Source organism: Camelina sativa, chromosome 10 (assembly GCF_000633955.1).
Source record: "Camelina sativa cultivar DH55 chromosome 10, Cs, whole genome shotgun sequence".
Lineage (NCBI taxonomy): Eukaryota > Viridiplantae > Streptophyta > Magnoliopsida > Brassicales > Brassicaceae > Camelina > Camelina sativa.
The window spans coordinates 12,606,429-12,618,576 of NC_025694.1; the positions used below are offsets into that span (position 1 = coordinate 12,606,429).

The following is a 12,148-nucleotide window of genomic DNA, read 5'->3' on the forward strand; positions in this document are numbered from 1 at the left end:
ATACCAAACATTTTGTTTTAATGAATTATCTATAATACGGTAATTAAAATTACAGTCCTACAAAAGGAACGGGGTTGAAGAATAGGGAGCGGATATAATCAACGATCTTGGTCTTTTCAGGGCTGCCGTGGCCATCACCGTGCTGGTAGATACACTGTACCACTCGGTTAAGATTTGCGGCGGCTGCCACGAAACCACTAGGAAGTGAAGATGTGTGTGCCCTTTTGAAATCGGAGTTAATGACGTCCCAAGAGTCACTGATCATACTTTGCATGTGTCCACGGGCCTCTTCCTCGCTGGCTCCTGTCTCGTAAATGTAACATTGGACTGACTTTGGTGAATCTCCTCTTGCCATCTCTTCCTGTGAATAATTAAACTTTAGTGCTATATACTGTATATATATATATATTTTCGGAGTTCATGAAACTATTTCAGTACGTACTTAGTGTTGTTTTTATTTGTCTGTCAGCAAATTAGTCTTAAAAGTTAAAACCTAATGATGTTTAATGGTAAATTATGAAGTTACAGAATTTTTTTCTTCTCATTTTAACAATATTAGAAATTACAACGTGTCTTGGGAGTTAAATATTTTCAATATTTTGTAAAAAATTAGTTGAAACTCAATTGGTAAGACCATTTTTACCTATGAGCAACTCATTCAAATTGCTTAAAATTAAATATTTAATATTTTATTAATAAAAGATGAGTTACCTAATAAGAAAGAGAGAAAATAAGAGCAATGTTACTCGGTCAGTTCTTAAAGTACTTCAAGAAGAAACGTTTCTTTAGTTTCTCTTTTCTCAGTTATACATTTTTCATATTTTTTTAATTTTTTTAATCAAGAGCAACCCTCTACAAAACACCACTGGAGATGGCCTAAGAATCTTCATTATCTTTAATAATAAATATAATGGGGACTAATGGGGATTCCCAGTGATTTATATATTAATATATATATATATATATATATATATTTTTTGTTCTTCATGTAATCTCCCAAAGCTTTATGACAATCCAAACTCACGAAATATTAAAAACTAATTATTGTAAATTACTGAGTTTCTGTTATTAAAACTAAGATGTCGGCATGTGCGTTACCGCACGAGAAAATATGCAAAAACTAACAAATTTGAACAGTGAATGTTGGGAGCACAACGAAAAAACACAATTGTTGGATCAAAATATTGCAACTTTTAAGATTATTAACAAATCTAAACAGTTAGAGGAGATAATAAAAACAATCTCATCCGTTATTTTAAAATTGATCTCTAAAAGTGAGTTTGCTGCAATATATAAATATATAATATATAAATCTATGAAAAAATAGAAATCACAGTCAATTACTTAGATTAATACTTGGAAGAGATGATCGATGTATGCCTAGATGGAAAACGACACCAAACAAAATTTAGATAAAGGAATCAATAAATAAAATAATCCAAACTTTAACGAAGATGAGTGAATCATATTGATTAATAAATTGAAAGAAAATAATACTCATATTTTGTTCCACCGTATCTAACAGTAATAATAATCTAACTAAAACAAAATTAACAGGTTTGGTGAAGAAACACTAACAAGTCATTTACAACGAAAATATAAAATTACCTTGAATTAGAGATTGATGTTTGTTAGTTAAAAAACACTTCAATAAAACAATTATTTAGATTTTATTTATTAACTTGTAAGTTTTGAAAATACTCAGAAAACAATTTTTCAAAATTTGTTTATGTAGTCTAGAAAAGTTTATATATAATAATAAACAAAAAGGTGTAAGACATAGAGGTGTGAAATAAAAAGGTGTAAAAATTAATGGATGTGATTTTTGAAACATACAGGTACAACAAAGAGATGCAAAATTAAGATGTGTGATTTTTGAAAGATGGGGGTGCGATGAAAAGACACGATTTATAATTTGCAACTGTTGGAGTCATTAATAATTAATTTATATATATAATAAACAAAAAGGTGTAAGACATTGACGTGTAAAATAAAAAGGTATAAAAATTAATAGATGTGAAACATGGAGATAAAACAAATAGGTGTAAGACATAGAGGTGTGACATAAATGGTGTAAAAATTAATGGATGTGATTTTTGAAACATGGAGGTACAACAAAAAGATGCAAAAATTAAGAGGTGTGATTTTTGAAAGATGGGGGTGCGATGAAAAGACACGACTAATAATTTGCAACTGTTGGAGTCCTTAATAATTTTAAACCGTTAGATGGAAAAGTAGAACTAATACCATCCGTTGGATTAAAATTGACACGAAAAAGTGGGTTTGCTATTATATATAGATGTGTATTATTATTATATAGCAAACCCATTTTTTTAAAATGTATATGTTGTAAATGGTACAATTTACAAGAGAATCACTTTTTCTAGAATGTGAAAACATAAACAAATTATATAGTAGTATTGTTCAATAAAAAAACAAATTATATAGTACAATATAATTCGTCAAATCACCATCAATCATTTTTGGATCTGTTGAAAATTTTTGGGCTGGAAGAATCAATATTTATCTATGGTAATTATAAGTTAGATGGATATATACCAAATTTACGCGCAACTAATTAACTATTCAAGTGTACCTTTGAGGTGGCGAGATCATTAGCAAGACGGAGAATGGTGGCGCAGCTCCGGACAACAGAGTGGTGGTTTTTGGAAACATCGGTTAGGGTTTGGTCAGATATGTGGTCAGAGAGGACGAAATAAAGGTGGAGCAGTATCGCTGGGACAGAACTCGATATCACACCGTTTTGCATGTATTCTTCGAAACTTGGTTTGTGTCCAGTTTTGTACCACTTCGCTTCCGTTAGGAATGTTTTAAATAGATCCGCCCACTACGAAAAAGAAAAAAAGAAAAAAAAAAACTCTGTAACAACATTTTCTATTTACCAAATGGTTTATAGAAAAACTTACAACTTGTTTGAGGTAAGGAATGACGTTAAGTCCTTTGTCTCTGAGAACATCGTATCCGATTTGGTTGACCTCATTGAATAGAAAAAGAAAACACACTTTCAAGTATCTGGGAAGTCTTTCAACATGGTTCACATCCCATCTGAAAAAGAGTATGTATATATATTATATGGACTATAATTGATATCATATCATGGCGGTTGACCAAAAATATATAGCATCATGTGAAACACAATTCAGAATATGATATTTTTACCCTACATCATTTTAAGAAAGTTTTTAAACATCTAACTATTTATTTAAATTTCTGTCATGAATATTTGAAGCACAATTTTTTTTTTTTATTGAAGCACAATTTAATTAGAGGCACCCAATATTTATTCCATATATAAAAAAATAATAACAAAAACAATATCTATTTCAAAAACTCTATATATGTTAAATATTATATATATATATATATATATCTTTGATGTAATATAATCGTTTTTAATTTCCTACATATAAAGTAGGAGACAACAGTTAGTTATTATTAAAATGATCCCATAATAGTTGTGTTATAAACATATTTTTGTATTTTTTATAATTAAATAATTCAAAAATAATTCTGAATGGTATCAATTATAGATACTGTATATACTTACTTTTCGACCACATTTGTGAAAATTTCGAGCTCCTCTACTGTACCATAGACATCGTAGATATCATCCATAATCACAATTAACATAAATATTTTGGTGAGTATCTTGCGGTGGTATTTAAACTCTGGCTCGTAAAAAATTCCAATGCTCCAAAAATAACTCTCTGTGATTCGATCTCTCACGAAATCAAGTTGTTTCGTAAATCCTGTGCTGTTCCACCAACTACATTAAATAATTGTGACAATCAGCTAATTATAAACATATAGAATCCAGTTTGAGAGACACAACACATGTATAAATATAATTCATATATAGTTACCTAGAAATTAGTTTAAGTTCTTCTTGATGATTAGCTTGTAACATGTTGAAATCAAGTGCTGCAAACTCTAGGAATAGAGGATTCATATCATGCTTGTTTACGTAAACATGTATGTACCATCTTGCTTCTAATCTTCGTATGCTCCAGTGGTACGGTGTTTCTAGTGCTCTTTCAACCATCTCTAACATATAAGCTTCATCTTCTCTGCGAATAGTTTTGCTACTTTCCGCGACAAATTCACTTAATCGCTCACTTGCATAAAGTCTATTCTCCTTGAGTTTAAAATCCGAATCAGTTGAAAAATAAGAAGCTTCGTATAGAGAGAGTAAACCTTTGATATCGCTGCTTAGAGTTCTTCTGAATACCCCGATCTCACTTTTGAAAACGTCAAAATCATCTGCAATTTGAAATCTGAATACTTATTATTTTTATAACGAAAGAATCTGAACTATTTAACTCCTTCTAGTTACTTATTTGAAAAGATTACTTGATTAGTCACACGATTGTTAAACTAGAAGTTGTTATAATATAATAGTGTTATATGTAAAAAAAAACCTTGCGAGACATCAAAACCATGTTGCCTTAGGAGAAAAAATTCAAGAGATGTAGCATGAAGATCTTGTGATTCCCTCTCGATTTTGCCGCGTTGGTCATGAATATTTTTCAAAATATCATGGATTTCGTGTTTATAGTGATGCGAGATTCCGAGTCGTTGCAGAGAATCAATCATTTCTAGCTGCTCAACAGAACCTTGATCAATTTCACCTAGTTTCTTCCTCACCTCTTCTTTCAATAATTTAGCTTTCTCCGTGGTTTCAACTTGTTTCTATATATAAAGAGAGAGAGAGAGGGGTATAGTTATTATGATACTATGCAGGTCATGTTTAAACAAAACAAAAAAAAGTTCTACTTATTAAGCACTAATTAAACTTATAACGCCAATTTTTAGGAGACAAAAATAAACTTATAAATTATTTATTATTATTATTATAGCATAAAACAAATAAATTGTAAACGTATAGTATTAGTATGATATATATGTTTGTTTGTATGTACCACATATATACTCTGGAGGGAGAGGAGATATTGATGATCCCAAAGAGGCGGCTGATAATTGGCGGAACGGCGGCAGACTGTACTGACAGCATGAGGCGATGTCGTTTTGGAGACTGCGTTGCAAGGGAAATGCTGAGTGTTTTGATGATGACTGTTGCAAACAAAAGCTGAAATGAAGGAGATATTTTGAGCAGCCATTTGTAACGGACTTAAGAAAATGGAACACATACACTTTTGTGGTTTATTTTGTTCCCTCTCTCAAAGCACTACACTGGATGTACATTTATACAGTCTGCATGCACTTAGTTTCATATTTTCATAATAAGATTATAGGGAAAAATGCTAAAAAAAACCCGAAGTTATTTTTATTTGGACGTTTAATATCCAATGGTTTTGGATTGGAATAAAAATACATCAAATAATAAAAATGTGTCATTTAAAACCCAAAATAATAAGTATTGTTATTTTCATACCCACGATTTTTTAACAAAATCAAAATTCCTATTTTACCCTGGTTATCTAATTAATTATTAATATAAAAATTTTTGGTTTACTATTAACCATATCAAACCAGAAGTTAACCCGGTTATCTATCTTCTTCTTTCTCCTCTCTCTAATTGTTGTCGCTCCTCCTCTTATTCATCTCCACCGCCCCAAGAAACAATTTGTTTCTCTCTTCCTGATCTCCTCTCATCTCCTCTCCCTACGAACTCCTTCTTCCAAAACTTCACTCTCAAAAACGGCGACCAAGCTGAGTACTTTCACCCATACATCATCAAACCATCGGTCTCATCTCTCTCCATCTCTCACAAATCTGCTTTCTTCTACGAAGATTTCAACGCCGACATCGCCATCAACAAAACCGCAGCCAAAAACACAAGAATCTGCCAAGAACCATAAACATAAACGCAAGAAGCTTCGTAAGCGACGAGGTTTCTAAGAAATGTTTCTGTGTTGATGTGTCTAGGTTTATTACAGCGAGGTGAAACTGACCCGAGTTTGAATCGAATGAAACTGTTGAAACGTTACCGTTCGTTGTTGCTTTGAATCTAACTCCGGCTTTGTGGAGATCTGAGACTGATGGGATTGCAAGCTCTTCTACAAGAGGAGGCTTTTCGATATCCGGATCTGAAACCGATGTTGTTGTTGTTGCTGCCTCGTGTTCTTGTCTTGTGAAGAGATAATCAGCTGAAAGTTTCAGAGCCATTAAGCCAGGAAGATTTGCATATGATTCTCCACCGGAATCTCAAGATTAGATCTGCAGTTTGAGACGCAAAAAACCTTTTGAATTGATGCTTAATCTCTCTCAGAAACCTGATTGCTCTGTTTCCTCCATTGTCGTTTACTCTGTTTTCTTCGTCTTCTTCTTCCTCGAGTTCTTCTTTGATTCTCGGAACGATCATCTGATACAAAAAAAAATCTAAGATATGATTACACTCATTAAACTGAGCCTTTAAAATCTCATCATCTTCACCGATCAATCTGATCAAAGACGGCGTCTCTTCAATCAATTCCGGTGGTGGGTTTTCGAATCAATCATGGTTTTTGGGTATGATCCGGAGCAACTACGATTAGAGAGGAGGAAGAAGAGGGATAACCGGGTTAACTTATGGTTTGACATGGTTAACAGAAAACCGAGAATTTTTATATTAAAAGTTAATAATTAATTAGATAACGAGAGTAAAATAGGAATTTTGATTTTGTTAAAAAATCGTGGGTATGAAAATAACAACATTTATTATTTTGGGTTTTAAATGACACGTTTTTATTATTTAATGTATTTTTATTCCAATCTAAAACTATTGGGTATTAAACGTTCAAATAAAAATAACTTCGAATTTTTTTTTAGCATTTTTCCCTAAGATTATATCAAATATTTGTAATGATGATGTAACAGATTTGAAAAAAAAATGATTTATCTCTAATTCGTATTTAACAATATTAAAACGTCTATTCATCAATAAAAGCATACATCTGACCCCCAAAAAAAAAGTATAATCAAATGGGAAACACACATATATTAATATATGTTATAAATTGAAACACGTAAAAAACCAATGGCGTAAGCTCATACCAATTTTGTTTGATATTACATTGAAAGTTAGGTCATAAAAATGATATATAATTAAGAAAACGAAGTTTAACTACATTAACCAGTGATAATAGCTGAAAGCATCACATATACCAAATGAGAGTTGGATTGACCACTACAATTACTATGGCGGATATCAGATTTGAGAAGATTGATATTCAATGGACCAAATTACTTCATGAATATACCAACGAAAAAAACGATTTGGAAATAGGATATGATTATTAAATTGTTTTCTTTATAAACCTATGAACTAGATGGTTTTGTATTTATTTGATTCTCCGCGACAAATATAAGAAAGTGTTCCAAGTTTTCCATTTTTTTGGAATTGAGTGTCAAATTTATTGAAACCAAATTTACTGTTTTTACATCAAGTGCAACTTCTATTTAACAAGATAAAAACAAGAAAAAAATAAAAAAAACTTATGTACCCCTACAAGTTGCGAACAATAATTAAAGTGATCCTTATACGTGCGCCCATGAAGAACAATAATAGAGGAGTTTTGCATTTTCCACTAGAATAAGTCTAAAACATTGTGCACTTGTGTGGTATAGTTGTTAGTTGTTACGTAATTTACGTCTTAGGTTTGTCAAATTTCGTTGTACACAAGGAGCATGTGTTATAAGCATCCAACGAGATCAATACGAAAATGACAGAAGTTTTATCTTAGGAAAAACTCTCCATTCCATCATGCCTTAAGGAGATTATTCTTAACATGAGACATTATTATATCTTTGATAGTTTTTTTGTTCTCGGGTTAGGCGCGTGTATACACTAAACTATAATAAGATCATAAACTATGTCATTATTAAGTGTGTATCACATTAATATGTATGTTTGAAAATTTTTCTCTAATATAAGCATATAGATACCTATCTATGAGTAAAATTATTTAGTTGTTAACCTCTTCATGTTATTCATCATCACCTTTTTTTTTTTTCACCTTTTGTATACAAGCCATCATCATTCTCTATTTCACCTTTTTGTATACAAGCCATTAGCCCTGAGACGGAGCCGGATATCCGGCCAAATTGAAGGTTTCCGCATCCGTATCCGAATCCGTCGAATCCGTAATTCTACTCTCCGACTCCGACTCCGAAATACCGGATATCCGGATCCGGTGTATCATGAATATCACTTGTTTGAGTATCATGAATTCACCTGTTTTATAAAAATAAACGATTCTAGGGGTACATAAGATTTATGTTTGATACACCAGTAGGATATGTAGTAGAAGAATCAAGCCTTGAGTTTCGATCCCTCTCTATTCTCTTTCTCACAATCGCAGCCACAAGCAACCAGACAACAACAATAGCGTGACCTTGTTTTTTTTTTGAGACAGCGGCGTAACCTAAAAACAATGTCGGGATAATTGTGTTTCTTTGCCATTCACGATGAAGTGAAAATTGTTGGGCTTATGGGCTCTAATAAATTGTTATACTTTAAAATATGTTTGCCCAATTAAAATATGTTCAATTAAAACAAACATAAGTCCAATTAAAATATGTCCAACATGCAGACTCCAGATCCGCTCGGATTTGTAAAATTAATATCCGAATCCAGATCCGCCTGTACCGGATATCCGGTTTTTTGGAGCGAATATGAGCGGATCCCGAATCGGAGACCGGATACCGGATAATAGGTCTCAGGGCTACAAGCCATCATTTTTCAATTGTGTAGACCCCCAATGTTCAATAAATTGGCTTAGACGGCGACTAGACGCTCAATAGTAGCCAACACACCACGATTTATGTTAATTCAATAAAACAAATTGGTTATTTGATTTCGGTTAAAATCCGCAAATCACCTGATTGAATATTTGCTTTATTTTTTTAATTTGTTTTCTTACTTCTCTAGATACTACGTTTTAAAAAAAAAATTAACAAAAACAAAGAAATGACGTTAATAAACTCTTAAATTATGGATTGGGGTTAATTTCCTAATATCATTTTCTATTCAAGGGGTATGTAAAAGGGAAAGCTGGGACTGGGAATAATGGGCTTAATCCGAATTTCAAAGCCCAACGATGGTAGACGCTTATGGGCTATTTATATTTTTAATAAAAAGTAGCCCAATTTCATATAATATAAAGCTCCAGTGGAGATAAAACCCTAATCCTTTACTTTAAATCAGGAACAAACCCCTTCACTGCGCCAGTGTTGTGCGGCTCTGCGAAACTTCGAAAATGGGTAAATCGATCTTCTCCATCCTTGGTCTAGATCCGTTATCCTCGTTTCTTAGATCGATGTAGCGTCTCTTTTGTTGTTCAAATGATCTATGTGTTACGGATCTGTTATTGCAAACTACTTCTTAGCTTAATGATTTGATGGATTTGTGGTGAACCTTAGGTGCGTACAAGTATGTATCGGAGCTTTGGAGGAAGAAACAGTCCGATGTGATGAGGTTTCTCCAGAGGGTGAGGTGCTGGGAGTACAGACAGCAACCTTCGATTGTTCGTCTCGTCAGGCCTACTCGTCCTGATAAGGCTCGTCGTCTGGGTTACAAGGCCAAGCAGGTAACTCCATTGTACCCTAATTCTTCGTCTTCGTTCTAGTTTTTACTGATTTATTTGTTATATAATGACGGTCCGATGATTGATTTTGGTAGAAATGAGATCTTTAAGTGTAGCTAGTGAAATGTTTTTGTTGATATCTGTGTACGATCTAGCCTATGTTGGTTCATTCTGATGTTATTTTACCTTGTTAGTAGAGATTTAGATGCATTGCTCGTTTAGTCGTTATGTGGTTTCTTGAAACACGCCATTTCGTCTTTTAGAAAATTATAATAATATTCTTCTAGCGTTGGCTTTACAATCTGTTACTAATCTAGTTTGGTTGTTCATTTATGTTTAGGGCTTTGTTGTGTACCGTGTCCGTGTGAGACGTGGTGGACGCAAGAGGCCAGTGCCCAAGGGTATTGTGTATGGTAAGCCTACAAACCAGGGAGTGACACAACTCAAGTTCCAGCGTAGCAAGCGTTCTGTTGCTGAGGAGCGTGCTGGCAGGAAACTGGGTGGTCTCAGAGTTGTCAACTCTTACTGGCTCAACGAGGTACAGTTACTACTACCTTAATTCAGTACTCTTTAATTTTGTGATTCCTGGTATACAGATGTTAACATACCAATTGTTTTCAATAGGATTCGACTTACAAGTACTACGAGATCATCTTGGTTGACCCGGCACACAATGCTGTCCGTAATGACCCGAGGATTAACTGGATCTGCAACCCAGTTCACAAGCACCGTGAGCTCAGAGGACTTACTTCCGAGGGAAAGAAGAACAGAGGTCTTCGTGGAAAGGGTCACAACAACCACAAGAACCGTCCATCTCGCAGAGCTACATGGAAGAAGAACAACTCTCTCGTCCTTCGTCGTTACCGTTGATTGCCTTTTGCTTTTATTGTTACTGTTATCATCTTCTAGGTTCCATGTTGTTGCACTTTTATCTCTCGCAGGATGACTTGTTTTTGCAAATTTTGGAGACTATACAATTGCTTTCTAAGTATGCTTTAAACCTAAATTTTATATTTGCATACGTTTTTGTTGATCTATTTCCAGTTTTGAGATTTATCTATCTTAATAGCTTTGCAATGCCAATCCCATTCACAATTGGTAGAGTATTCATTCTACTTTACTTTTGTCCAATATATTAAACTCTTTATTCGAAGCTAAAAATTGTAGGTTCAGTATGATACAATAAGATACATCATTACATACCAATTGAACAAAAACTGATTATCCATTTAAACAATAGTAAAAGCTCTGCGCTCATAAAAATGAATCTATGACACCGGTTACATTGACCATCTATTCAGTTGAACCTGAAAACAAAACACATGTTTTGCATATGTCAGCTCAATCATCAGGGAATCCGAGGAACCTGTCGATGATGCGGGCAACAGGGGTTCCGTCCCCTGGAGTATATGGAACCAGAGACTCCAACTCCATTTTCGTCAAGGTTTGATGAAGAGTGTGAGGACGAGTGTAGTACAAGTGCTTCCTCTCTTCGAGTGCTTCAGCTAATTCACATTGATGATTGTCCATCAGATCTTCGTTCACTACCACAATCAATGGTTTCCCTAGCTTTAGTGTCTCAAATATGCTTCCAGATCCTGCAACATTGAGAGTTGATAAAATGATGACATTCAAGCATTTCGAAATCAGTCTCTGGTTTCTAAATCTAACTTTAATGTTAAAAGTTGTCAACTATACTAACCAGCGTGACTAATAACAAGAGATGCAGATCGAATATGATCTGCGATACTCGAGGAAAATGTGAAGTAATCCACAACTAATGATCCATCCGCTCCATCACACTGAATCAGTAATGAGAAAACCAAAACACATAAGAGCAACATAAGAAGCAAGGAAAGATCAAAGATACATCAGAAGAAACCAAAGTTGTAATTTGAAACTCTTTTTTTTTTTTTGCTACAATGTTGTTAATTTGAGATTCATGGTAGAGTAATAAGCCTAACAGATTGAAGGAGGGAGAAACTCTTCTATGGTTACTCAGTCATAATAATGCCCCAAATCCACTTATCATAATCACAGACCAATCAAGTAAAGTGGAGAAGAGAAAATAAGAAACCTTAGTTGGGAAAAAGGTACCACGACCCATCTGAATGAGAAGATGAGTGTATCCTCTCTTGAGCAACTCGTCTTGAACATGTTGAGTCACGACTGCTTTCACAAGAGCATCGAAACTTGTTGTTCCCACAGTCACAAACACTAGTCTCTTCTTCGCATTCTCTCTATCTTCCATTTCGAGTTAAGCTTTATACGTCACCGCGAAATCTCACAAAATGATTCCCAATTCCCAATCTACCAAAATTAGGAGAAGATCCTACGATACAATCAAAACGGAAGCAATTGGCTCAAATTAAAACCAAATTATGTGATCTTATGGAGCAAATGTGTATTGACGAAATCTTAAATAATTCCGATCTAACATTTGAGATTTGAGACAAACCTGAAAGCTGAGAAAACACCGATTCGTCGTGTAATAAGAGCAAGCAATACTCGAAGAAGCTTTTAAATATCGAGTGATGGCGACGAGTCGATCGCAGAGGACGATGATCGATTTTGGAGAAAGATCCCAAGTTTTTTTTTTTTTT

General features: G+C 33.8%; 4 protein-coding genes across 5 annotated transcripts; 1 reads left to right on the forward strand and 3 right to left on the reverse strand.

Moving 5' to 3' along the window:
* On the reverse strand, positions 1–5,179 carry LOC104718686 ((E)-beta-ocimene synthase, chloroplastic-like). The gene is made up of 7 exons (XM_019230896.1): positions 4,941–5,179; positions 4,440–4,710; positions 3,885–4,281; positions 3,569–3,787; positions 2,928–3,066; positions 2,597–2,848; positions 1–361 (listed from the first exon to the last, which is right to left on the reverse strand). Exons 1-7 carry the CDS (start codon positions 5,166–5,168, stop codon positions 50–52), a joined length of 1,818 nt encoding a protein of 605 aa, XP_019086441.1. The 5' UTR covers positions 5,169–5,179; the 3' UTR covers positions 1–49.
* LOC104718687 (putative UPF0481 protein At3g02645) lies at positions 5,487–6,588 on the reverse strand. Of its 2 annotated transcripts, none has more exons than XM_010436477.2 (2): positions 5,970–6,588; positions 5,487–5,824 (listed from the first exon to the last, which is right to left on the reverse strand). In XM_010436477.2, the coding sequence occupies exons 1-2, from the start codon at positions 6,145–6,147 to the stop codon at positions 5,730–5,732; spliced, it is 273 nt and encodes a 90-aa protein (XP_010434779.1). In that variant the 5' UTR covers positions 6,148–6,588; the 3' UTR covers positions 5,487–5,729. The 2 variants fall into 2 exon arrangements, with proteins under 2 accessions (XP_010434779.1, XP_010434778.1); XM_010436476.2 differs by having other exon boundaries at positions 5,934–6,588.
* On the forward strand, positions 9,133–10,582 carry LOC104718688 (60S ribosomal protein L15-1). Its single transcript, XM_010436478.2, has 4 exons — positions 9,133–9,222; positions 9,382–9,548; positions 9,886–10,083; positions 10,170–10,582. The coding sequence occupies exons 1-4, from the start codon at positions 9,219–9,221 to the stop codon at positions 10,413–10,415; spliced, it is 615 nt and encodes a 204-aa protein (XP_010434780.1). The 5' UTR covers positions 9,133–9,218; the 3' UTR covers positions 10,416–10,582.
* On the reverse strand, positions 10,677–12,142 carry LOC104718690 (UDP-N-acetylglucosamine transferase subunit ALG13 homolog). The gene is made up of 4 exons (XM_010436480.2): positions 12,004–12,142; positions 11,623–11,877; positions 11,248–11,347; positions 10,677–11,143 (listed from the first exon to the last, which is right to left on the reverse strand). Exons 2-4 carry the CDS (start codon positions 11,794–11,796, stop codon positions 10,887–10,889), a joined length of 531 nt encoding a protein of 176 aa, XP_010434782.1. The 5' UTR covers positions 11,797–11,877; positions 12,004–12,142; the 3' UTR covers positions 10,677–10,886.